Genomic DNA, 26,248 nt, shown 5'->3' with positions numbered 1-26,248 from the left:
AATTTATGTTGTAGGGTAATCCGTCCTAACCACTGTATATGGAAGGTAAAGCATTCTTTTCCTTTCATTTAGAAAACCAATTTTCCAACAAATTCAAGTTAAATGCTTCTGGCTTATCTTTAAAGGAAATACTATTTTGGTTTGCAACTTTTCTATACTTAACTTTCTTCACCTCATTTACTGACTTATCCCTGGTGAAAATCCTGAAGATTTTACGAAATCCCAGACATCAACTAAAAAATTCTCAAAATAAAAACAGACTTGAAGTATAGGAACTCTTCTCTATCTAGAGGGTTACACTTACAGATACTGTAATGAAAGAGCACCAATGCAGTTTATTTTAATGCTTCCAATTTCTGAGAACAGCTTCTTAATGCTACATCAGAAGTAAATTCATCAATACTGAATTTGGAAAGCATAATCAAGAAAGACCCACAATTTTATTGGGACTACACAACTTTGCACAGTGCTAGGCACTAAGATTCTAAAAAAACGAACAACTGAAACATGCATGAAGTTCTTCAACTTCAGGGCATCCATGAACCTCCTCAAACTGGACACACATTGTGTAGTGTAGTGTGTACATTTTTTTCTGGGAAGAGGTCCTCTAACTTGAATTAACTTCTAAAGGGGCCCAAAGAGGCTAACAGTACAAGGTAGAATTCTAATCTGGTTCTCTAGATTTTTAATAATAATGGGAGCTGTAGACCGCAGGAAATTCACTTTTGCACATCTGAGAGTCAATTTTAATGGAAAGAGGGTAGACAACAAACAAGAGTTAATTTGCAAGGGCTGGGCAGAAAAAGCAAATCCAGAGGGTTGTTTTCTGAGTTTAGGAACATGTTCTGGTTTATAGAGAGGAAATGGAGACATATGTGCTACTACCAGCGGGAAGCAAGGAGACTCCAAAGGGATTCTTCAAGTCCTCAAAAAAGCCAACCGTCAGTATAAATAAAGCAGTATCAAGAATTTACAATGCAATTTGCCTCAAGTCCAATTTTCAGTTTCTGCATATTATCAACTTATTTTTATTGATGAATATCACAAACTTCAATCAACGCTTTTAAAAATATTATTCTGCATGCATTTAACAAATCCGACAAAAGAACAAGTATCCAGTTTACTTGCACTGTAACTATGACATTTTAACTAAACAATCAACATATATTTAAAACCATTAGGTACAGGTAACAATGAAAAACTTCAATGCTTTAATCTGATGGCATCCTACCACTATGCACATGTTCATGTAACACTACTAGTAATTACCCTGAAGCACAGGCAAATGTAGATGGAGGACTCTCCCTAAAAAGCAAGTTTAAGGGATTAAATATCATCATCATCATCGCTACTGAGAATAAAGCTGCTGCCAGTGGATAGGGGCCCTTCTTCAACACTCCCAAAACCACCCAAAGTCCCCCTCTCATCAGAATCATCAAACAACTTCTCATTGGAATCTTCCTCCTCATCAAACAACTTCTCATTGGAATCATCATCTTCAAACAACTTTTCATCAGCATCTTCAACTTCCTTTCCATCTGCATCTTCATCTTCCTTTTCGTCTGACTCTTCAAACAGCTTTTCATCTGCATCACCTTCTTCCTCCTTTTTACCAGCAGCTTCAAGCCCCTTTTCATCTGCATATTCTTCATCTTCTTTCTCATCGGACTCATCATCAAAAACTTTTTCATATGTATCCTCCTCTTCTTCCTTTTCATCTGAATCTTCGTCAAACTCTCTCTCAGAGCCTTCCTCATCTAACACTTTTTCAGAGCCGTCATCTTCAAATTCGGAGTTTTCGGAGTCATTTTCCTCTAACTCTTTGTCAAGAACATTTTCATGAAGCTCTTTTTCAGAGCTTTCCTCATCCAAATCTTTCTCGAGACCATTTTCTTCAAATTCTCTTTCGGAGCCATCTTCAGACTGTTTTTCAGAGCAGTCTTCGTCAGACTCTTTCTCTGAGTCATCTTCTTCGGACTCTTTTGTGGGGCCAGCCTCCTCTTCGGACTCCTTGTTGGGGTCATCTTCAGATTCCTTTGCGAGGCCATTCTCTTCACAATCATTTTTGAGTGCCTTCTTTTTAGACTCTTTTTTAAGACTACCCTCTTCAGATCCTCTTATGAGATTGCCTTCTTCAGACTCTTTTTGGGGGCAACCACCTTCAAACCCTCTTTTGGGGCAGCCCTCTTCAGATTCTTTTGCAGGGAAGCCTTCTTCGGCCTCTTTTTCGGGGCTACTTTCTTTAGCATTGTTTTCAAAAGCACCTTCTTCAAATTCTCCCCCATCTTCTGTCTTTTCAAACTTCTTCTCATCTATAGGTTCTTCAAACGCCATTCCAGTTGCAGTTTCTTGAGCATTCATTTTAGATGTGCTGGGGTGCTCTGAAAAATGCCTTGCTCTAGAAGGCCCTGCCCTTTCGGAAGCAGAGACAGAATCTGAACGCCTAAGGCCTCTGTTGGCCTCAGGAGCATTGAGGAAAGCCTCCCATCCTCTCAGCCTTTCCTCCCTTTCTCTTGAGGTTTCCTCCACCTGTGGATAAATGGAGACTGCCATTAAAATAAGTTTTAGGCAAAAGGTTACTTTTCTGAACATACCTAATATTGATGAAACAACCTTAATTTTATAAAGCATCTCTTCTTAGGAAAGCAATTCCCTGTCTTCAGTTTTCAAAACTTTACATCTTGATTTACTAGAGTTGACCGTAAATAAGATCACTTGAATAAAGGCCAAATATCACAATACTGCAGAAATGTCTCATCTCTTAAAAAGTTAATATTTGAGCTCTGTCCATACTTTACAGCATACAAAGGAAGAGTAACATTTGGTTGAATGTGTTCTTTTCTTATCACTATTCTGAACAAGCCTCAAACTTTCACTTATAAACTGAAAAACTCAAATAGTTCTCTATCTTCTGAATGCAAAATATTATTTAAAAGAGGCATTGTAAATAATAAAGAGGAAGAGTAAAAAATTAAAACATATAAATAAATAAAAAGAAAAGAAGCATTGTTACATTAAATAGGTTAAACCAAACCCAAAATTTAGATCTGAAGGATCAGTATTTGTTGGTAATGAAACAATGTGTGTGTCCTTGACAAGTTGCAGAATTTACCTGATAATCTGTAGTCCCATCCCATGCCTGGGCAGTGATTTGACGGCCACCAAACCATCTTCCATCCAGAGTCTGAATACAATAATCAGCTTCCTCTGGATCCCGAAAGGACACAGAGGCCACACCATCTGGGTGCCTCTAGAAAGACAAGAAAGAAAAAAAACAGGAATGAACGGTAAGATTAAAAATAAAACACATACATTTCACAAAGTAGGTAAGTAGTAGTGTTCTCTCTGATACTCTGAAGTAAAAGACTTTATGTATGAAGTCTTTCTTTCCTTTTATCCCAGCCAGTCACATGCAGTCATCTGCTTCTTTACCTTAATCTTACCTAGCAAGAATCAAGCACAATGTCCTTGGAAATGTTTCTGCTAACATCCCTGTCTAATGAGAAGCAGGACAGTATAACTGTTAAGAGTGTAAACTCTGAAGTCATATTGCCCTGGGATTAAATACTGGCTCTGTCAGTTACCAGATGAACAACCTTGGGCCAGGTGCTCAATTTCTAAAGTGTTAGCTTCCCCATCTGTAAAATGGGTATAATAGTGCTAACCTGCCTCAAAGGGTTTTGAGAATTAAGTGAGATAACATGTAAAGTAGTTTGTAATACACAAGCAATAAATGGTGACTCTTAATTACTGGGTGTCAATTTTGGAAGTAAAAAGAGGGTGAGAAGAGGAAATACACAGGAGAATATTTTCCCTGATTGTTCCAAATATGGAGGATGAGAACAATTCACAAAGAGGAGAAAATGTGACTAATAGGGAACCAGAGATCTCAAACATTTTTCTTGTACCTTCTTTCACCTGATCATGTACTCTAGGGTAATGATGACGGAAAATAAGCAAGGCTTATCAAATCCATCAAATCCTTGGCTTGTAATCCATGTTCATCTCATTATTGCTAATAGATGATTATCACAAGATAGTGGACTACTCTATAAAAACATTAATCTAAAATCCAGGGGTATACTAACATCTGGGAAGAACTTCTAAGGTGGAGGAATGACTGCTTCAGGATCCGTGTGTCCAAGCTATGAACTTACATCAAAGAGAAGGAGCTTCCTGATTTGTCCAAACTTCGAACACTCTACTCGAAGGTCTTCTCTGATCTCATTCAGCACCAATGGATCATCCTGAAAAATACGCATGATGAAAATGGGTGTGCTCCCTTCTTTAACTATAAATCCTGAGAATCCAATTTCTTGTTCTGATAAATCAACAGACACAAAAAAGTTTCACTTAAGGTGAGCAGTGTTTTTCAGTCTATAAAATTTTTTAAAAACTCAAAATCAAATAAAATTAGACTACTCAATCCACTGCTACTCCTATAGGTTTGCCCTGCTTTAAACAAAGGAAATGGACAAGTATGGCAGGCAGCAGAAGGGGCCTACAGTGGCAGAGCAGGAGAAGAAGGCGGAAGTCCTGTGGCACATATTCAGTCAGACTGCTTATTCCTATGTTCTGCATGGGCATCAACATCACGCTGATGAGAGCCCTTTGCTTTGTGTTTTGGATACACTCCTATTTACAGAAATGTTGTAATGGAGAGAGAGAGTAATATATCCCTTTTATTGACTAAGTGTCCTAAGATTGATTTTTGTGCTTCCAAGATGCTATTTTAACTCACAGAGTAAACATTATAAGGATTACTGTTTGTCTTGCCTCCTACCACACTGTAACAGAACCATACAAATAAGGAGCTGGTATGAAGCATGCAATAAAATACATTCTTAGCTGTTGCTTTCTTGCAACTATGACCCTATTAAGAACATTCAAGTACTGCTGTTTCTAGTAGCCTAGAGTTCAGGTGGAAATCTCCCTACAACAACAAAATGATTTAAGATTCCCTCTGGGAATTACCAACTCTCTCTCTCTCTCTCTCTCAAAGCACCAATGCACAAAAAGGGCTCAGGAAAAGCTACATTATCAGCTTGAATTTCAACTACATACAAATATAAATGAAAATATCCTATCTATAAATTTCTATTGAAGGTGACTTATACTTTCTAGGAAACATTTAAGTGCATCTATCTTTCTTACACGCTTTCATTTTTCTCATCAGCTAGAGGAACTATAGAGAATTGTGGCTTTCCTCCCATAAGGTTCTTCAAAAAGCAAAAATAAGCTGGCAGGGAGTTACTGAAATCTGATTTAAAATAAAAAATATAAAATCGTACTCATTTGCATAAATCTGAGGCTTCTAAAACTACAGTTGGCAGAACTCTGGATTTCCCCACTTATAAACCCCAGTTTTGGAGAAGCAGCCAATTTGCTTTATACAAAATTATCAGACCTGAGAAGAATAGGAGTAGAGACTAAAAGTTATGGCTTTTGATATGTGTGTGTGTGTGTGTGTGTGTGTGTGTGTGTGTGTGTGTGGTTAGTTCCTATTAGAGTGAGTGCTTTCAGAAGGCAGGAACTTTGTTTTATTGAGTTTCAGATATCTCACAGAAAATAGCACAGACTTTTGTACAAAGCCAATATTCAAGAAAATCTTTTTAAGAATTTGATAAACTGTTTCTAATACCTCTCTTTTATTCACCAAGGAAAATCAGGATTATATTTAAAAAAAACTGTTTCAACATGTTTAACAACTTTTCAATTGAAGTGTGATTCCGTGGTGGGGGTAGGCATCACCGTTATTTCTATACCAATGTCTCACTGCTTTGCTTTCTTTCTTTTTTTTTATTTTGAAGACAGAGTCTTACTCTGTCGCCCAGGCTGGAGGGCAGTGGCGCGATCTTGGCTCACTGCAGCTTCTGCCTCCCGGATTCAAGTGATCCTCGTGCCTCAGCCTCCCGAGTAGCTGGGATTACAGGTGCGTGCTACCACGCCTGGCTAATGCATCTGAGTTTTGACTCTTCATGTCTTGGTATTCAAATTTGCCAGGCAATGCATTTTAAAATAAGGATTTGAATTAAATACTGAGGACCCTCTGAAGTTACATTAAAAATGTTAGCTAGCCTTCAATATTTACCCTGATATCAGATAGTATTCTTAGGTATGTTGCTTCTAACTGTTTGGAATCAAAATATACCCCTCCACCCAAAATCTGACTCCTTTCAGATACCTCAGGATAACCTGACAATTCAGTTTTTGTTTTCCAGTAAAAAGCTCAACGCTGCTGTGTGTTCTTTAGGCTCATATGGAGTCTTCAGTCAAATCAAACACCCCCCCAAAACATGCAATAAAAGCAGGTTTTCCTGTTGGACACTTCTGTCAAAAGTTATATAATGTCTATACCAGTGTTGTCCAATAGAAGGTTCTGTGATGATGAAAATGTTGTATATCTGCATTATCCAACATGGTAGCTACTAGCTACATGTGCCTAGTACAAGTGATGAACTGAATTTTATTTCATTTTAATTAATTTACATTTAACCACACAAGGCTACCATATCTGACAGCACAGGTCTACACTGAGGTTCAGGTGCTCAGAGACAGTGAACAAAAGCAAGATTATTTGTCACTCTTCTTGCTGACACGCTTTCAGCAAGCTAGTTGGACCATGTGAGACCAGGAAGGTGGGCAAACAAGGATAGCATCACCAAGCATTTCTTTGTGAACTAATTCCACCACTGCCAAAACAATGTCCTACCATCCTTTGTGGCATAAGCATCTAAAAAGAAAATTTGCCTTCATTTGCAAAGATGCTGAAGAGAAAATGTTTCATCCACCAGATGAATGAAAAGACTCTGGCTTGTAAATAACAAGGGCTTCATTTAATAATTCTTTCAATTCTTCATCACATAAATATTAAGGCCAACTGTGTGCCAGGCACAATTCTGTGTACTGAAAATATAGCAGCAAACAAGGTAGACAAAATACTGGGTGTCATGGAGCCCACATTCTAGTAGACGAGTCAAAATTACTTCAGATAATAATAAATGCTATGAAGGCAACAAAATAGGGTAGTATAAAGGCTCTGTAACTCGAAAGTAATGTTTATACTAAACCAAGAGGATTAAAAAAAAAATCAGGAATTTGCAAGCATGAAACTTCTATCTTTAAGAATATTCACTGGACGGAATATATAGGGGTCAAGGTAGAGTAAATGTGGTCTTGGGGAAAGAATATTTGTTAAGCTAGGTAAAGCTAAGTCTGCCCGGGGTGATCCTTAGACTCAATAAGGTATTTCAATGAGCAAGGCAGGAGGCAGAAACAAGAATAGATAAAATTACACAACAGATTTCTACTTGCAGAGGTTCCAGATACTTTGAATTAGGTTTGCATTTACATTCACACTCGAGTGGCAGGAGTATGAAATGTGTGAATCAAAGACCTCAAGTCACAGAAATAAATATGTCACCTAATAAACAAATCACTTTTTTTTTTTATTATTATGCTTTATGTTCTAGCGTACATGTGCACAAAGTGCAGGTTTGTTACATATGTATACATGCACCATGTTGCTGTGCTGCACCCATTAACTCGTCAGTTACATTAGGTATATCTCCTAATGCTATCCCTCCCCCCTCCCCGACCCCACAACAGGCCCCGGTGTGTGATGTTCCCCTTCCTGTGTCCAAGTGTTCTCATTGTTCAATTCCCACCGATGAGTGAGAACATGCGGTGTTTGATTTTCTGTTCAACAAATCACTTATTTAGCAGGGGGATAAAATGTAATAAACAATAGGAAATCCCGGAGTTGTATTTAGCAGACTATTGTGATCAATCTATGCATTTATTTTATATGCTGCTTTAATGACTATGATCTGGTTTTGTTTTGTTCTGTTTTTGGTTCTTTTTTTTTTTGAGATGGAGTCTCGCTCTGTTGCCCAGGCTGGAGTGCAGTGGCACGATCTTACCGTAACCTCCGCCTACCAGGTTCAAGCGATTCTCCTGAATCAGCCTTCTGAGTAGCTGGGATTATAGGCATGCGCCACCATGCCCAGCTAATAGTTTTGTAATTCTATGTGTTTATTTTAAAGTTATTGCTGGCAAAAACAGTATTTCAAAATGCAACTGGTGTGCATGTGTTTTTAAACCATATTTCATTATCACTGCAACTGTAAAACTGTAAACTGTTATATTTCAAAATTCTTCCAGATTTCTGGTCAGAAGAGACATCAATCAATCAATCTCATAAATAAACCACACGTATCTTTCCAATGACCTCAAAAGATGCCCAAACTCCATAGGTACACAGTAATCACAACACTATTCATTGAGATAGAGCTGAACTGTCCATTGTGGGGCCCTCACTAAGGGGGCTACAATTATATTATCATTTTGACTGTTTAAATGCACAAAAGGGTCAGGAATGGGCACTGATGACAACTAGATCATTTGTAAACCTGGAAGTTTACATTATGAACATTTTTCTCTGTATAACCTGCTATCTGTATAATCTGCTTTCTGTATAACTTGCTATCACTAATTTCAGAACCAGGGAGAGAATAAAGAGTTGTTTCTCCACTAACAATAAAATCAGTCTACCCCAGTAGACAGAGATAAGAATAGAGGCAGAATGTAACACAAGGTACTGTGATGACAATATTCCTTAGAACTCCTTGTTCTTTGCTCCTTCTTTATTCGCTTTTTTGAGGGGAGGAAGGACAGTTCCATTCACTTTATTTTTTTAAAATCATTTTAAAAAGTTGATATATAACAGATGTACTTATTCACTTTTACTTGCTGTTCTTAGACTTTTCCACGGACATTAAGCATTGTAACTTTTAGTACCAAGCTGAAGTTTGCATTTACAATTGTGAAGCTGGTACTCCCCGCCAAAATCAGCCCATACTTGTTGGCCTGCACTCAAAATCCACAAGCAGTTCCCATAAATCTTTTAATGATGATATGTTTCAATGGTTTCTCATACCAAGTAGCTGCTGTTTGGGGCGCAGTATGGTTATTAAACAGTCTTATCTGAGATATACTTTAAAACAATACTGGGCTAAACAAAGGGAAGGGAAATCAAAAGACTTAAGTAGCTTCTTGGCTCCATCTTCCTTTACTACTCACTGCACAAATGTATAGGAGGTGACATAACCAAGATGGGGCAAGGCAAGCTCCAGGCTCCCTTGAGAGAAAGAAAGCCTATCAGCATTTATATCAATAAGCACACCACTTCCTACCTCAAAATCCATAGGATGAAACATATTCTTGATGATGACAACTCGCTCATGGCGCATCCGGGATGGTCCGGCTCGCCTCTCAGGTCTCCAATCCAACTGCCTGAGGCAATGAAGCAGTAACAACAAACTGTAAATTTTGCTTCAGACTTGGAGAGAGAAAACAATGAATTGTTCATACAGTATTTTATTGAATATTTAATAATTACTGGATTTTACAACAAACTGTATTTCAGTCACAGTTCCAGTCCGAAAACTTTCTGAAATAAAAATAATGCGCAGGGGGCCATGTGCGGTGGCTCACACCTATAATCCCAGCACTTTGGGAGGCTGAGGTGGGTGGATCACTTGAGGTCAGGAGTTCAAGACCAGCCTGGCCAACATGGTGAAACCCCGTCTCTACTAAAAATACAAAAATTAGCCAAGCGTGGTGGTGCACGTCTGTAATCCCAGCTGCTGGGAAGACTGGGGCATGAGTATAGCTTGAACCCCAGAGGTGTAGGTTGCAGTGAGCCAACATTGCACCACTGCACTCCAGCCTGTGTGACAGAGCAAGACTCTTGCCTCAAATAAATAAAATAAAATAAAATAAAATAAAATAAAAGGCAGAGGCAAAATGGCCCCAGTATCTGAAATCCCCAGATTTAATGTTTTTCAGGGTAACTGTTGTCTGATTATACACACATTCCAATGAGACCCTTGAAAAATCTCTAATTCCTAGTATTTATGAGTTCAGAAGGATATACTTTGAGGCTAAAAAATACTTTTAAATTGTATTGGATTTTAGGTACTTTATCATTATAAAAAACAAACTGCACTCAAATATGTAAAACTATCACTCTGTTACAATCATAAATTTTACTGATACTGTTTAAAAAATACGTGGTTAGCAATTTTACCTACTCTTGTAAAAACGATGAGACATCACAACTAAATGCTTTTACGATATTTAATTAGTTTAAGCATGGTGTTAGAAGTGTCACTAGAATTTACTCTGATAAAAGTATTTATCATTTTGACTAATTTCTTAAAACTAGTATATTGCGAAGTATATTAAACAAACAGAATAATAACAGAAACCTGATGACATTAAGTATATACTACATACAACTACAGTAAATACAATTATAAAATCTTGTCATTTCTAATTCCTATAACAAACCTGTACATAAAAATTTAGCCCCTGGTACAAGTGATTTCAATCCACACAGAAGGTAAACTAATGGTTCTGGTACATAAGCCTAACTATCTTATTTAATTTGATGTTCAACGTTTTCCAAACAGATGGCTTCTCTTAGCTCATTGAAGCCCTTATTATATTACAAATAAACACCCTGGAAAATTAAAATTCCCACTACTGCTAAATTATCCTATTGTATAGATTGCTAGAAGTACCAGATGATCTAATGAAATTATTTTAAAATAATATGTAGGCACATTTGACAGAACAAAACTAGATGGCTATTACCAAAAATACACTCTAGAATATATAGAACTTTTCAAAAGGGAAAAAAATTACAAACTTTTGTTGCATAGACAGCTTCTTCTTATAGTCTTTGCACTTCTTCTTCTTCTTTGAGGCATCATATTCTCCCTTCAGTTGAAACTTTGCCACCTCAACATGTAATTGTAGCCTCTAATTTCATCTTCATCCAAAAGTTTTAATGCAAGTTCCACAGATTCTCTCTTTATAAAGGTAAGATAAAATATAGTCAGTTATACAACGAAATAAAAGTTCAGGAGTTTTTCAGATGAATGATGATTATACATAAAATAATTTAAATTCTTACATTTATATAGTACTAATATATGAGATCTTTTTCTCTCTTTGAGATAAAGAACTCTAGAATCTGAACCAGGAAACCTGCATCTGAGACACAGCTGTCCCTAACCAGCTGCGTGAACTTGGGTAAATTATTCAAGCTTCCTGAGCCCCAGTATAATCATATGTAAAATGGAAATAGTGAATACCTTCATCACAAGGTTCTTGACAAAATTAAATGAAATAATGCATGGAAAGGATAAGGACTAGCATATGGCAGGTGTTCAGTAAATTATGTTATTATTGGATAATTTTGTCTCTTGAGGCCGCAATTTCTTATCTGCAGAATGAAGGGGGCAAATCTGCATGACTTCTAAGGTGTATTTCTTTTAAAATCCTGTAATACTCTTACTTAAAAGACTAGATGACTCAAGGAACTGGGAACACCATAGCCAGCCTTTAATTTTTTGGTTCATCCATTAAATTTTAAGTCTGCAATACACTGAGAAGTAGAAGACAATTATTTGATGACTTGTACTTTATATTAAATACATGTATGGATTCCGGGTCTTACAGAAAGGACAGTTATCAGCCCTATACAAACAGAGTCAAAGATCAGAGGACCTGTAGAAAACAAAAATGGGTAACTGAACTCAGCTGCTCACATAAATATGGCTCCTGGAATAATTCACTATATTTTCCTGGAACTCACTTGACTGTTTTGACAATCTTGTACTTCTATGGGTCTCAAAACTCTATTTTTTTTCCTTTAAAAAATTTAAAAAATCTAACAGAACTCCCTAAGAACCTGTTAGCAGATTTTTGAATAATCCTTAAAGAACTTATAAAACCCTCAAATCTCCTTACATTTGAACATTACAAAACTACCATCCTAAAATGGTCATGCTCATGTCCCATTACCATCACGTTTAAGATTCAGGTCAAAAACCTATTTCCCAAAAAGCTGTCACCTTAATCCTACCCTCTTCTGATCCCACTGGAATGCTGTCTACTCACAACACACCTGTGGTGTTTGTACTTTTGCTTTACCATTTTGATTTTACTCTGTAATTATTTTCAGGTTTGACTTATGTACATGTCATCATTTGTTCTGTACCCTGTGATAATGTATAACACATGCTCCTAAGGTGGCAGGTGTTCCAGGAATGATGGCTGCCTTTGGCACTGAGGTTTCTTTGTGTAATTTATGGTACTATGACTACATGCAGTTCTGCAAATTTCTCTTAATACCACTCTCTCTTTTCTCACATTCAAAAAAATATTTTAAAGGAGTAAGAATAAGCTATCGTCTCCTTCACGGTCTAATAAAAGGGTCAGAAAAGTCCTTTTGTTAAAGGGCCAGTTCGTAAATATTTTAGGCTTTGTAGGCCACAAGGTCTGTGCTGCAATCACTCAACCCTATCAATGAAACACAAAGGCAACCATAGACAAATGCATAAATGAATTAGTGTGGCTGTGTTCCATAAAGCTGTATTTACCAAAACAGAGCCGGAGTTTGCTGAACCCTGGTGTAATTCACTCCAATGGACAACTAAAATGTCACTGGCTTTTTTTCTTCTTGAATTTTTAAAATGTAGTCTGAATTGACTGTACACATCAACAAAGAAATCTTTCCAGTGAGAATTTTTCAAGACAAAAGAAGCACTCCAGTCACATACTTATATAACACTTTAACCTGTTAATACATTTTCTTAAAACAAGTAAATAATCTTACCAATGTGATACACACAGATACTAACTGAAATTTCAGTTTTCTTCATATCCTGTTTTGAGTAGTCCTTGGTGTTGGTTATCATCTATAGAAATTATAGCCCTGGTTCCTGAGTTTAAAACGAAGATACAAGAAACTTATTTGATCATACAACTTACCTTCAAATAACAGCAAAGACCGTCTCCTTTAAGATTTCCTTGATTATCTTTGTAAAGTTTGACCTTAAATTCCTCTGTCTGAGGATCCCTCATAATAATGCCAAACTTGGACATAAGTTGTATAAATTCATCCACTGTAATATCTGGAGGCAAACCTGTCATTTAAGAAAAATTTTAAAAAAATTATAATTGATAATGAAAGTGAATTACTTAGCATTCTATCAATTAGAAATCTGTAACTTAGGTGAATGCAGTGTTGATTTTCTAAATGTATGTAAGAGTTTTACATTTACAGAACTGAAGACATTTCACATTTTTGTGTGTTCAAATATACATTAAAATTATGCTTTGTTAAGGGCCTCACTGAATGGGAAGGGACACATTGCTGTAAGTTAAATTAATGAGGCCCAAAGGTTGGTATGCAAAGTTACACACTAAATTTCTTGGTTCTGTAATAAACACACATATTCCTTACTAATATAAATGGCTGAACAAAAAATGACACAATGATAAAAAATGGACTCTGGAGACACTGAAAGCTAAAAATCACTTCATGAAAAATCTCAAAATTAAGTATTTCCTACCTTAAACTTGTTTAAAAAGTTATACATACCAGACACGTATACATTTGTATTTCTGTCTTCTTCAACATGAAACCATCCTAGAAATCAAAATTAATTTAATAAATAAAACACTTGCAAGAAAAGATAAGAGTCATATTATGGAATCTTGACAAAGCAGCAGTTTCTTGAAACTTCCAGGACCTTTCTCTTACTCTTAAAAGACCAAGATAAACTAACTCAAATCACTACCCAGCTTTCAAAGGATTTAAATCTTTTGACAAATAATTAGTTTTAGAGCCCTATCTGGAAAAAAGATGGCCAGTTTGTCTTGATTCTTTATAACTCTGACACTACCTTTAAGAAAAAAACTCACCTTATTCCTTCAAAGCTATTATAATTCTCGGAAAAGCAACTGTACATATGCACACCCATATTTTTAATTTTTACACTTAAAATTTGTAAGCTAGAACCACTTACCTGACTCAGCCTTTCTTTTTTCTCCCTTCTTTCTGGGATCAGTGGGTTCTGGGGCTTTTTCTTGTGGAGGTTCCTCTGCAGTTCTAGCATGGACATCTTCAACATTTGCGGTAGAACTAGATGCGCCATCATTAGAGAAGCCATAATTGGCCTGATATGTAGCAATGAAATCTTCAGTGATCTAAACAAGCAATTCAACAGACCCAGATAGAGAAATTCAAAATTATTTCCACCCATAAGAAGTTTAAATTGTGTTTTTACAGCATGGTTACACAACTTAAAACAGAAGTGTTTCTGTGGATAATAGTTGTAGTTATTAAAGTATAAATGCAATAGTCATCTTATATAGAAAATTGTGCATGCGGTGATAAAAAATAAGACACGAGTACTTAAGATGATCAATGCAAACGTCTGAGATATGATTTAAAGCATTTTAAGTGATGCTGGCACCTTTTCTAGTTGTTTCATTTATAAATTACTACCTCTCTACAGTTTACTTGGCTAAGGCTACAAATACATACAACAAAGGAAGTACCAGATAATAAAACAATAAAAACCAACAGTCAATGAATAATCTGACCACAGAATCCACTTTTCTCTTACTGTACAGATGCACAAATATATATGTACAATAAGTACTTAAATATCTGTATGCAGAGAGCACACAGAACAGAACTCTGACTTGGTATATAAAGAATGGAGTTAACAACTGTAAAACTAAATGCTCATTTTAACTTTATCACAAATTAAGACGTTATCTTTTACTAACAGAACAAATTAAAGACAAATCCAACTCATATCTATCTTCCTCCCCTTTGGGGGAAAAGCGTTATTGCAAAATGAAAGAAATATAGTTATACCATCACACCAATCAACATTAGGCACGCATGGAATGGGGAAAATGTAAAACTCAAAGTCTGAAGAGGTATGAGCTTCAATAACATAAAAAGATAAAGTCACACATTAATCCATTATCACACCTTTGTTAAAAGTATTCAGAATGCTGAAGAAACCAAATCTGCACTCAAAACTAGTACTACCAATACAGAAGTGAAATCGTAAATTTTAACAATCTGGAGGCATTGGAATATATATACAAATACAGAATGGGAAAGAAAAGTTGCAAAAGAATTTTTAAAACAGCCGTCCAGTCGCGCAATGGAGACAGGTTTTGTATCATTGGCTTGCAAGTCAATTTGTGTGCTACTAGTGTGCCCTTTCCTGCTCGAGAGCCAGATTAAAAGGGCACTTTTACCACAAAGTTTACAGAACCAAGTTTAACATTACTTATTTTACTTCGAAGCTGAAATAAAAATACTTAGCAATTTCCAAGTACTCCAAACAAATATACACAGATATTTTCCATCTGTATTCTGTGCGTCTCCAGTCTTATTCCTGTGGTTATATGGTTCAAACATATATGCTTAGGGACAAAATTTACTAGGAAAGTAAAGCAAGGTGCAAAGAAAGTTCAATTAGTAAAGATATGTAAACAGCTACTTTAAAAAAGAAATCAAGAAACTGCATTTTGCACATAGTACATAAGCTAAACATCTGAGTTCCTAGGACAAGTGGGGTTGGCTACCAGAAATGGACAGCTACTAAATTTGCTCTTGGTGTTTTTCCTCTTCTCAATAAAAAGCAGTCATCAATGTAATTACCAACTGTGACCTTCACAGACAAGATTAATAAAGCATAGAAAAGACTTAAAAATTACATTTAAGACACCACCCTAAAGATTTACGTTCCTTTACACATCGGTGCCCCAACAAACACAACAAAAAGAAGCGTCGCTATCCAAGGGGGCTAGGACCAAGGATCTCAGCAAAGCAAACGTAAGAGGAGTGCTCCGCGAGGCTGGCCAGGCGACCCGCTCTGCAGTGGCGCCCGTGGCACTCTCCTACCTTGGGGAACCAAGCCTTCTTGTCCAGGTCCCACTCGTAGGGGGTGTCCGTCGGCTGCTGCCCGAGAGAATCGGTTTCTCCGCCGGCATCGGTCTGGGTGTCACCATCCTTGCCGTCTCCGTACAATTCTTGCATTCGCAACTGCTCATCAAACTCATCGTTCCCATCCAAGTTGCTGCCGCTCATGTTTCCTACCCAGCTCAGGAGAAGGGTTCAGAAGAACTAAGAGGCCGAAATGACGCTGGAGCTGAGCAGAAAAAGGCACGTCAATCGCGCTCTGCTCGCGCCCCGCCGCCCCCCGGCCCGCCTCCCCGCGGCGCCCCAGCAGTCCCCGGGAAATCGGGGCCGCTCGGCTGCCGCACCGCCCCCTGCTCTGCCCGCCCACCGCGCGCGCGCGCTGAGCTGGGAGCTCGGCCGCGCCGCCGCCCACCTGGCTTGCTCCGCCGGGCCTCGGCACCGCCGCTAGGTCCAGGGCGCTGCGGGAGCGCGCAGGCGCGCCGCCGCCGCCGCCGCCGCCGCCGCCGACCGGGTCTGAGGCGACTGCGGCTCCCTCGGCAACGTCAGGATATTACTTGTAAACTAAGCCCTGCTCAGGCCGACGCAGCCGCCATTGTCGGCGCGTCGCGACGTCGCGGGTCGCGCCGCCACGCCCACTATGGCGTCAAAAGGCGCCGACGCCGGCACGCGGCGCGAGACCCAGGGAGGCGGGGCGCCGGAGGGGGGGAGCGCTGCTTCCGCGCGTCGAAGCCCACCAGGGTTGGCCTTGGGGCGGGGCGAGGGCCACTGGGATCCCCTGGCGCCTCAAGGGCCTTGAGGTCCGCGAGGTTCCCGGCGAATCGGCCGGCCCGCGAGGGAGACGGAAGGAAGGCGTGGGAATATTCCCTCGCGGAGGTGGCCGGGCGGGTGTCGCGAGGACGCCATCTTGGGGGAGTGGGTGGGGCGGGCAGGACAAATATCTCTGGCTTGAAGAAAACGACGCGCCTCCTTCGCCCAAAGGCCCCTCCCCTGCGCAGGAACCGCGTCTTTTACTTGTTTCTTTCCGACTCCCTGGGATAGACACCGGATATTGTTCATCTTGGTGGCCTAAGCTCCTGGCACCGGCTCTGGTGTCTAATGCGGAATGAGCGAATGAATGAACGAATGAGGGGTAGAAGGGCCAACTTTTTTTTTCTGGCGTCAGCCTTCTCCTTTATCGGTCTCATACCTTCCTCTGGCTGGAGTTTGACTCCTTGGGAAGGATGGGAGGGGCAGCAGTTGCCTGCCTCTTGTACTGCAGGATTCAGTGGCGCTCGAGCTTCGAACTTGAAACTTAAACATAAATGTAAACATCCCAGTGTAAACACCAGCTTTACTGGCCGGCAAACTCCGCTTCTTTGTCATTCTTTTAGAAAGACACAGCATTCTTTTGTTCTAAACAGAACTTTGTTTTCAGGAATTACACTCATTGCTGAAAATGAAAAGGTCCATATTTTTAAGTTGGGCAAGTATTTATCCAGCCCCTACTAAGTGCAGGGTTCTGCACCGAGGCTCTCGCGACCCAGGAGTCGACAAGACAGGCACAACTCAGGGGAGATAGAATTAGGATGGTTGGCAAATGACAGATATGAGATGCTGGAGGTCAGCAGTTCTCAAACTTTTTGGTCCCAGGTCCTCTTTACACTAAAACATTGAAGACCCCAAAAAAGTTTGTTTGTGGATTATACTTACCAGTATTTCTGCACAAAAATTAAAGCGGCCGTTAAAAAATACTAATTCATTTAAAATAATGAGGAACTCATTAGTGTAACCATAAATATCACAACCCAGGCTTGAGGGTGGGGAAAACCTTCCCAGAAGAAATTATTTCACTATTCCAGTGACCTCACTTCTAAACATAGCAGTTGAGTACTGCTTCTAGAAAATCCTGGCTCCCCACGTACCCGCTGTGTGAATCTATGGTTTCAACGATAACAATAGTTTTTAATAGTTTGGGTTAGTTTTTTAAAATAATATTTCTTTTTCATGAAGTTCGCGTTCTGGTAGGAACTCGGAGAACTGAATTTGTGTGCATTTTTATGATACAGGTAATGTGAGTTTTATTAGGCTTAAACTTTGCTAAATATTTTTTCCTGGATCCAAAAATAGCATACAGCTGTTTTCAGCAATGTGTTGAGCTCACGTTTCATTCCCGAGTTCACAGCATAGGTGACAATATGTGACACCATCCTACTGCACATGTCATTGAGTGCCGCTTTACTACAACCGTCTTTTGAGCAGGTGACTAAAGGGTTTCCTATGCTTATGCCCCATGTCACCCAACCATCCTGGCCCAAAGGCTGTCCAGGGCCTGTGTGGTGACCTGGCAGTGTAGCTCTGCATTCTAGGCTGAATTTGACTGACTGAGCCAGTAAGAGCCTCTCCTGGGAAGTTTGAGTATAGAACATACAGAGATGTAGTCAGAGTAGCAAAGAAGCAAGGAGATACACCCAGGGAAGGTAAAAGGCAGAACAGAGGCCTGCTATTGAGAAGTTCCCCACGGAGGAGCAGCTGAAGCAGCGAAGGAGAGTCACTGGGTCACCATACTAGTTAGGTAGTAGAGTTGAGAAGTAAACACATTGTACTTGTAGTGGCATTCTGTTTGGTCGTGAGATCTGACAGTTCTAATTGCACCATGCTGTGGTCTCTATGAGGCCTGGTTCCTATTTTTTCTCATTTCCCTGTGTATTCATAGAATAACTCCCTAGTGACTGAGGTAATCTGAAAGCATCTTTGTCTCTGTGACCTGTCTTTTTCAAGTTTTTTTTTTTTTCTTGCAAGTTATAGAAACACTTGAGGTAACAAAAAAAGGGGGGTGGGTGGGTTATAAAGATAGGCGTGGCTACTGAAACTCCGGGACTGCAATGTAGATGGGCCACATAAAGGGATGCTGGACCTAGGAAGAATCTACATAGCTGACTTCTCTTTGAATATGTGCTTCATTCTTCTCTCTGACCTTTTTTTTTTTTTTGAGACGAAGTCTCGCTCTGTCACCCAGGCTGGAGTGCAGTGGCATGATCTCGACTCACTGCAAGCTCCGCCTCCCGGGTTCACGCCATTCTCCTGCCTCAGCCTCCCAAGTAGCTGGGACTACAGGCGCCCGCCACCGCGACCGGCTAATTTTTTGTATTTTTAGTAGAGACTGGGGTTTCACCGTGTTAGCCAGAATGGTCTCAATCTCCTGACCTCATAATCCACCCATCTCGGCCTCCCAAAGTGCTGGGATTACAGGTGTGAGCCACAGCACCCGGCCTCTCTCTGACCTTTATATGGGGTGATCTGTGTTGTATTTCTGCCCTAATAGGCCACATCCTTCTTGGTGGATAAATATACATTAACCTATAAAAGCAGAGACTGTACTCCAGATAGGACTCACTTATCTGGCCTAGGAACTCTTTCTGAAAAATTACTGAACTATACCAAATCAGATTTTTTTTAAAAAATGGTCCCTTCTCACACACCGGGGCCTATCATGGGGAGGGGGGAGGGGGGAGGGATTGCATTGGGAGTTATACCTGATGTAAAGGACGAGTTGATGGGTGCAGCACACCAACATGGCACAAGTATACATATGTAACAAACCTGCACGTTATGCACATGTACCCTAGAACTTAAAGTATAATAATAACAAAAAAGAAAAAAAAAGGTTCCTTCAAGCCCACTCTGTCCAGGAATTTTCCTATCCCCACATCCTGTAATCTCAAGACTTAGTGGAAATAAAAAGACTTCTGTCTTTCTGACAAAAAGATTGAATTCCTGACCTAAGTTGACTCAAACTGCAGAAATTCTGCAAACCCAAATTTGCTGTTTTCAGCAGAAATGCCAGTGGTAAGTGTTTTGTAGTGCTTTCACCTCAATGACGAAGACTTACCTGCTGGACATTTTGGTTATGCCTAACTTTTTGACTGTGTTTTCATGCTTTGTGGAGTATTACTCTATTATAGTCCATATTTTAAGTCTTGGGTCAGGGAAGACCCCGAGCAAAATTGAGATGTATACAGAATTTATTTTGCATATGTCCCTATCCCTATCATTTAGAGTTCTCTCCAAAGAAATGAAATCTTCCGTAGAAACATTTCTGGAACCACAATAGGCAGTGTGAAAAAAGTTGTGACTATTAGGGACTACGTGTAAGGTTAGCTGTGACAAGGATAATCTGTTGAAAAAGAGACCACCCTCTCAAAAATCAAAGCAAAGCTGTGAATTTTAAACCAACTACAACTACAGATGGAAGGAGGCTGATGCCCTACACAGCCGTTTAGGGAGTTATATCCCTAACTCACCTAAGGATTGCTGAGAATGAAAAAAAAAAAAAGTTATTTGAGTTCTAGTTTTATGAACTTCCAAAAAGCTCTCTTCACTTTTGTATTCTGGTACTTCTATCAAGTTATATCTGAAAAGTTATTAGAGTTTAGGAGAGTAAAGATGTAATATTTACTCAGAGTGAGGAAAATAATAAGATTGTTTTAGGGCTCTGTGACTTGAAAGTAACATTTTGGGTTTAAAATGGGTTCCATTATATTCTGTCAGAAATATTGATTTTAGAATATAAAGTTACAGAGGGTCATTTAAAACTTTATTTCATATTTATTTGTTTTTCCACACTTATTACAGTGTCCACTTTAAAACAATACTAATACAGTATCACCTCCCCCCCCCACTTTAAGTAAACCAATTTTACAGAAAGTTGAAGTCTGATGTTAATACGTATTACCTTTTGGAGCCACATCATTAGCAAAAGTTCACGACTCCACAAGCCATTTAAAGAAAGCTCAACATTACCAAAAGCACACTCAAACATTAAGTTTTTTTTTTAATACAAATTTACCTGTAGTGCCAAACATATATTTAAACTTGCTCCAAAATGTTTTCTGAAACCACAGATTTAAATCTGACATGTCTATTGACAGCAGTTTAAAAAAAAAAAATTGTTAACAAGCGAATGATGTTAGCAGGATAGAATGATGTTAACAGGATAGAAAATCAGAGCTTTCCATCTGATTTCCATGGGCAGAGATTAATTAGCATACACTTACAGGGCTTAGGCACCCATCAGTTTTAATAAAGTCAACCAGGAAGATGATCTGATCACAATTGCACACCCAGGGGTTAGGATTTCATGTGGTACTTCTGCATGTTTTTAGAAAGAGGGCACTGCTTACCAGAAAGAAATGAATTTCTGTAAAGGAATAATTTCAGACACTATGGCAGGTTTGCAGATTTTTCAACAGGGGTCATCAAATGACACCATAAACATGGCCACTTATTCTGTCTATGAATAAGGCAAGTTCTTAATAGTGTTTGTGAATGATAACTTAGCCCAGTTATTAATCCATGGCAGTTGTAAGTGTTGAAACTACGTTAAGTCAGTAAGTGTTGACCCAGTAAGGCAAGCAGTGTGCCCCAGATCCTTACTCAGTGCTTTGTACTCGCTGACTCCAAAACATTTTCATTTCAACTGCACAGATTCAGCTACAATGGAATTGAGTTGAATGGAAAAGGGCAGCCATTCTGTGAAGGTTTATTTTTGAGAAAATAGCATAAGAGATGCTTTATCTCTTTTGTGATCCCCTTTTCACATACAAAGTATCTCTAGATTTACACCACACAGTAAACACAAACACAATTTTATGCAAATCACAGTATATGAGGAATTAGAAGCATCACAGATGTGATTACACAACAAATGAGATTTTTAAGTTTCATCTTGTTTGTTACATCTTCCTTCCCATTCGACTTCCCTTACTATTCACTGGCATATATAAACTTGTCTTTCTGCACTTAGTGGGGCTTCATTTTATTTAGAAAGCCTGATGACATTACTCTTTGTACTTTGAAGAAAGTAATGATTTGTCTTTTACTTACTTATAGGGATCCTTTACTCCTAAGATTTCAACACACTTTTGAAACAACAAAAATCTGGACATCATACACCTACCCACAATTTAGAGTTGGATACACAGGCTGGGAGGAGAAACAGCTTTTTTCATTGAAAAGCTAGACTCTGTCCTCTGCCTGCTTCACACTACACCCAGTGAACGAGTCACACTAATTTCAGACATCTGTATGTTCCCAGTGCCCGGGACCCTTCCCATCACAGCCAGGTGGTAAGAGAGGTGTCAGCAACAGGAGGCTCAGGCCGCTCTGCCTTGCAACAGAACAACTGAGCTTTAAAATGCTTCTGGAAGGTTTTGCTCAGCCAGTAGAGAGCAAAGGGGTTTACGCAAGAATTGCTGAAAGCCAGAACCCGAGAGAAAATGGTGAAAATGAAATGCATGGCAGAGGGGTCTACATAGGTTTGAGAAGTGAATGAATGGTAGAGGTACAGGAGGTGATTTGGCAACCAGCAGAGGGCAAACAGAGCCACCAACACCAATACCGTTCTGGCAATTCTCTTCCGGGATTCAATCTATAGGGGAAGAAACATAGCAAAAAAAAAAAAAAAAAAAAAAAATCATTTAGCAGTAAGAGATTTAAAAAGTTTTTCTATAAATTTACATAGAAATTTACAGTTAATTACAGCTGATTTCCCTTTGAACATGCATTTGTATGCTAACTGCCTGGGATGTGCAGGAAGTCAGCCTGTGACTATATAACACAGCAAGTCAATTGGCATGGTAACCTCTGATCCTGGACTCATTAACTCTAATTCAGATACACCTTCCCCACTAATTTCAAGATACTCTAGGATATCTGCAGTTAACTCAAAGAATGCCGTGGAATTCTCCAAAATTTAATGTAATTGAAAACAGAGAGATGCTATACAAAACTGCTTTCACTGCATCAGCAGAAGCTGGCTAGGTCAGAATATTCTTTTGAGGTCTACGAAAGTTGCCAAGCTTGTATCTAAAATTGTTTTTACTCTATAGGAATTCTAACCATATAGTCAAAGAAATAAACCCAAAATATGCTGTCCTTTGTATGCAAATATAATCCTACCTACATCTATTATAAGAGAAATGAGCCAAGTTAGGTGAATATATAGCCCGTGGTCACAAATAAAGCAAAGGTAACTGGTTCACATGGGCATTAAATATGCAACTTCAGTCTCATGAGCACCATTGTTAAACTAACTGAATGGACTAGCTCTAAAAAAGGCACAGTTTTCTGTGTACTGATCAAGGGGTAAATGGAATCATCTCTCCCCCTTCCCCAGAAGTTAGAAAAATATTTTTAATTAAATGGAACTATGTTTTGGCAACATTCCTTTTATTCTGCCCATATTTATGAGAGGGGGGCACACCTGGCTCTTGCAGTGCTCTTAATCAAGCTTCTGTGAGTCACCGTGTTCTTGTGCTACTTGCATTCCACTCTTTCCCCTCCCTCCTCCCCACCTCAGTTTGCTCATCTGTGTGTAAGTGGTTTGCATTGAATAGTGTTATGGATTCTTGCCAGTCTATATGCTATGTGTTTTTATTCTGTCACACTTTCTAAAACAAAAGATGCTTTTCTTCATAGTATCATCTTATGCAGTGTTCCCCACTATTCCATAGGGTAAAAAATTTTGACTACTTGTCCCTTCTCTAATAGTAATAGTCCTCCCATTTATTGAAATACTTACCCGGCACCTAAGCATTTCATCTATATCATCTAGTAATCATCTTCATTTTACAGATGAGGAAACCAAGGCTCAGAAAGGTTAGGTAACTTGCTCAAGATTGCTCAGCTATTATGTGATAGAGCTGGGATTCAAACTGGAGCCTATGCTCACAACAAAAATACTACACTGCAATTGCATTTATACACAGGAAGATACATAGTTACTCACTGTGCAAAAGTAGGAACTTCACTTCTAAATTCAAACTAGATTTGCATGAGTACTGATTAATACATACCTGCTTACGGGCATGGCTTTGTTCCTCAGTAGGTATGTTCAGGGTGCTTTTATAAAGGGTCCTAGCAATCAAAGAATAATAGACAGAGATAATAGAGAGTGGAATAATGTAGAACACTAAGAAGCACAGCAGAGAATGTATTTCTTGCAAGAGCTTCTTAGAGACAGGATAAGAGGTACACGATTCAAATGTCATATTTTTGTTGGGATGTCGAAAAGTATACACATTTGAAAATATAGCCTCAGGTAGAGCAAATATCATAGACACGATCCAGACACAGCCAGCTTTTATACAAGTCTTCAGGATGGCATTGGAGGGCTGTCGCTCAAGTGGCTTCACAACTGCCTTGTATCTAGAAACACATAATCAGAGGCAAGGTCCAAATAAATGTCAAAGTTACCAAATTTTAGGGTGAGAAGTGACCTTAGTGGTCATCCAGTTCTACCCTGCATGCATATGTATATAACAAAGTCAACATTAACTAACTAGAATTGGCTATGGTTTTAAATGCACATAATACATCCCAATATTTTTATTTATGCTAATCACCTTTTCCATTATTCACTCCTATGAGATATTCCAGATTTGCAATTTTATAATTTTATGTATAGACTATTTAGGACAAACAAACATTTATCAGCATGATTTCATGTGTGATTCACCACCTGGGTATTACCTTAAGTGTTCTAAAAGACTTCCTTTTGTGATGTTAAACTGAAATAATTTTCCTTTCTTCATGAGTGAACAGTTATCAACCTTCCTAGAGAAGAATTCCAAGGGTTTATATGGTAAAGAGGAGAGGATTAATTTCTTCCCTGTTTATAAGTGTTAATTCGTTGCCCAAGCCGATCAGTGGACAGATTTAGGGCGAGGCAAAGTTGCAATCAGAAGTCCTGTGCTGTTAGAGATGCCTCCTCATTCAAACAAATCCACCTTAAAATCTATAGTCATTAAGCCAGTCTGCCCTCAAATAGAATATAAGACCAGTCAAAGCAAAAATCTTAAAAAGACACAGGGAAAGGTTTTCCTCCTCTCAGATTCTAGAATCTGAAGAAGCTATTCCTTCGGGTACTGCCAAACATCAATTACTTACAGGCTTCTTTTAGGCTTTTTAAAGCATCACTTTTAACATTTGGAGCCTCAAATTTTTTCATGTTTTTACAGTTATTCTACAATAGGAACACAGAAAGACAGAGTACTTGGACTGAAAATATCCTAACACAGAATCTGAACACCCTGACTGCAAGAGGATCTCACACGCTCGCTCCACAGAGCTCTAAAAGTCAACCAAGATTAATTTATTTCTCTGGAAATGATAATGTCACTGAATGCCTATAGAGAAAGCAAATAGAATTACGTGATGACATTACACTAAGTTACCAGGGAGCTGAAAACCTCACCGTTTTTCTGCCATTAGCTAATTTGATGAATTTCAAATAAATTAGATGCTTGTGTCTTTTTACCACTCTTCCGATATACAGTAATGCATATGTGGTCAATTTCACACCTATGCTGGTTTTCATGTTGACTATATTGCACCACTAGGCTGCACTAATGTATAAAGCATGAATTTTTTTTCTTTTACACCTGGAACAATTTGCTTTACTTAATAAACTGGAGAAAAATAAAAACCCCGTTCAGTATACTTTCGAGCAAACAATAAAAATAAATTATCCATAAAGCATGCAATTTCAACTTCTCCTCCATGCTAACACAGAAATTTTAACATTCTTACACTAACTTTTATTTTAAATGCCACCAGATTTTCCAATCTCACATCCACGTTACACAGTGTGAGAAAAGCAGAATAGTAGCCAGTAAATGCTAAGTACAAGCTTTCCTTTCTTTTTGCCCAATTTCACATCCTGGCAAATATAACAGAGAAAAGAAACTCACCTGTCAGCGCTGAGAATTGTTAACGTGAACACTGACACACCAACAGAAGTGAGCCGGATGAAAGAGAGCACCTTACAACCAATTCTTCCGAACAGCCATCCTTCTGCAAGGTAGTGGGTTGCATCCACTGGCACACAAGTTAGCAGAAGTAAAAGATCTCCAAAAGCCAGGCTGGTGATGAAAATATTTGGAACTGTTTGCATGGATTTGGTCTTGAAAAAGACTTTGATGAGAATAGCATTTCCAAGGATGCCCACTGAAATGATCACAGCATAAGTAATATAGATGGCACACAATGCTTCTATTCCTGGAGAGTTGTCCCCGCTCCGTCCTTTATTTGTGTTATCGTTAGAAACCACAGAGCTTGATGATTCTGTGTCATTTGTGATTGAAATTAAGTCTGATTAGGTGAGTGAGGCTGCCTTTGAGCCATTTCTTCTGAAGACTGTGTCTTTAATATTTCTTCTTCTCAGTTCAAATGCAGTTGATTGTCACGTCCAATGCCTACGTCTAGTAACGAGATGGTATTAGGAGAACAGAGCAGAACATAATGGAAAGAAAATCCAAGACATCCGGATACTCCTTTGCTTCAGTTCTGTGTGTCTCCCAGCATGCTTGGCTAAATGCTTACCCATCTGGCACTGAAGAGTAGGAGGTGGAGTTTTATTGGCGTGTCCTGTCATAAGGGGAGGGAGGGGGCTGGGGAAATGCTCTG

At 38.9% G+C, this 26,248-nt stretch overlaps 2 protein-coding genes across 2 annotated transcripts; both read right to left on the bottom strand.

The window, feature by feature from the left end:
* Nucleotides 1-723: 723 nt before the first annotated feature.
* HTATSF1 (HIV-1 Tat specific factor 1) lies at nucleotides 724-16,714 on the bottom strand. Its single transcript, XM_033201009.1, is given in 11 exon segments — nucleotides 724-2,529; nucleotides 3,113-3,250; nucleotides 4,158-4,247; nucleotides 9,195-9,294; nucleotides 10,715-10,820; nucleotides 10,823-10,877; nucleotides 12,844-12,998; nucleotides 13,457-13,504; nucleotides 13,884-14,064; nucleotides 15,788-16,034; nucleotides 16,218-16,714. Coding segments are annotated over 10 exon segments (2,262 nt in total). The 5' UTR covers nucleotides 15,974-16,034; nucleotides 16,218-16,714; the 3' UTR covers nucleotides 724-1,326.
* A 5,085-nt stretch (nucleotides 16,715-21,799) lies between these two features.
* Nucleotides 21,800-25,966, bottom strand: BRS3 (bombesin receptor subtype 3). The gene is given in 6 exon segments (XM_033201711.1): nucleotides 21,800-21,843; nucleotides 21,846-21,905; nucleotides 21,908-22,211; nucleotides 23,638-23,989; nucleotides 25,534-25,930; nucleotides 25,933-25,966. Coding segments are annotated over 6 exon segments (1,191 nt in total).
* Nucleotides 25,967-26,248: the final 282 nt, after the last annotated feature.

Source organism: Trachypithecus francoisi, unplaced genomic scaffold, assembly GCF_009764315.1.
Source record: "Trachypithecus francoisi isolate TF-2019V2 unplaced genomic scaffold, Tfra_2.0 Lachesis_group6, whole genome shotgun sequence".
Taxonomy (NCBI): domain Eukaryota; kingdom Metazoa; phylum Chordata; class Mammalia; order Primates; family Cercopithecidae; genus Trachypithecus; species Trachypithecus francoisi.
Note: the sequence above shows the minus strand (reverse complement) of the source record. Positions and strands in the feature narration are given on the sequence as shown.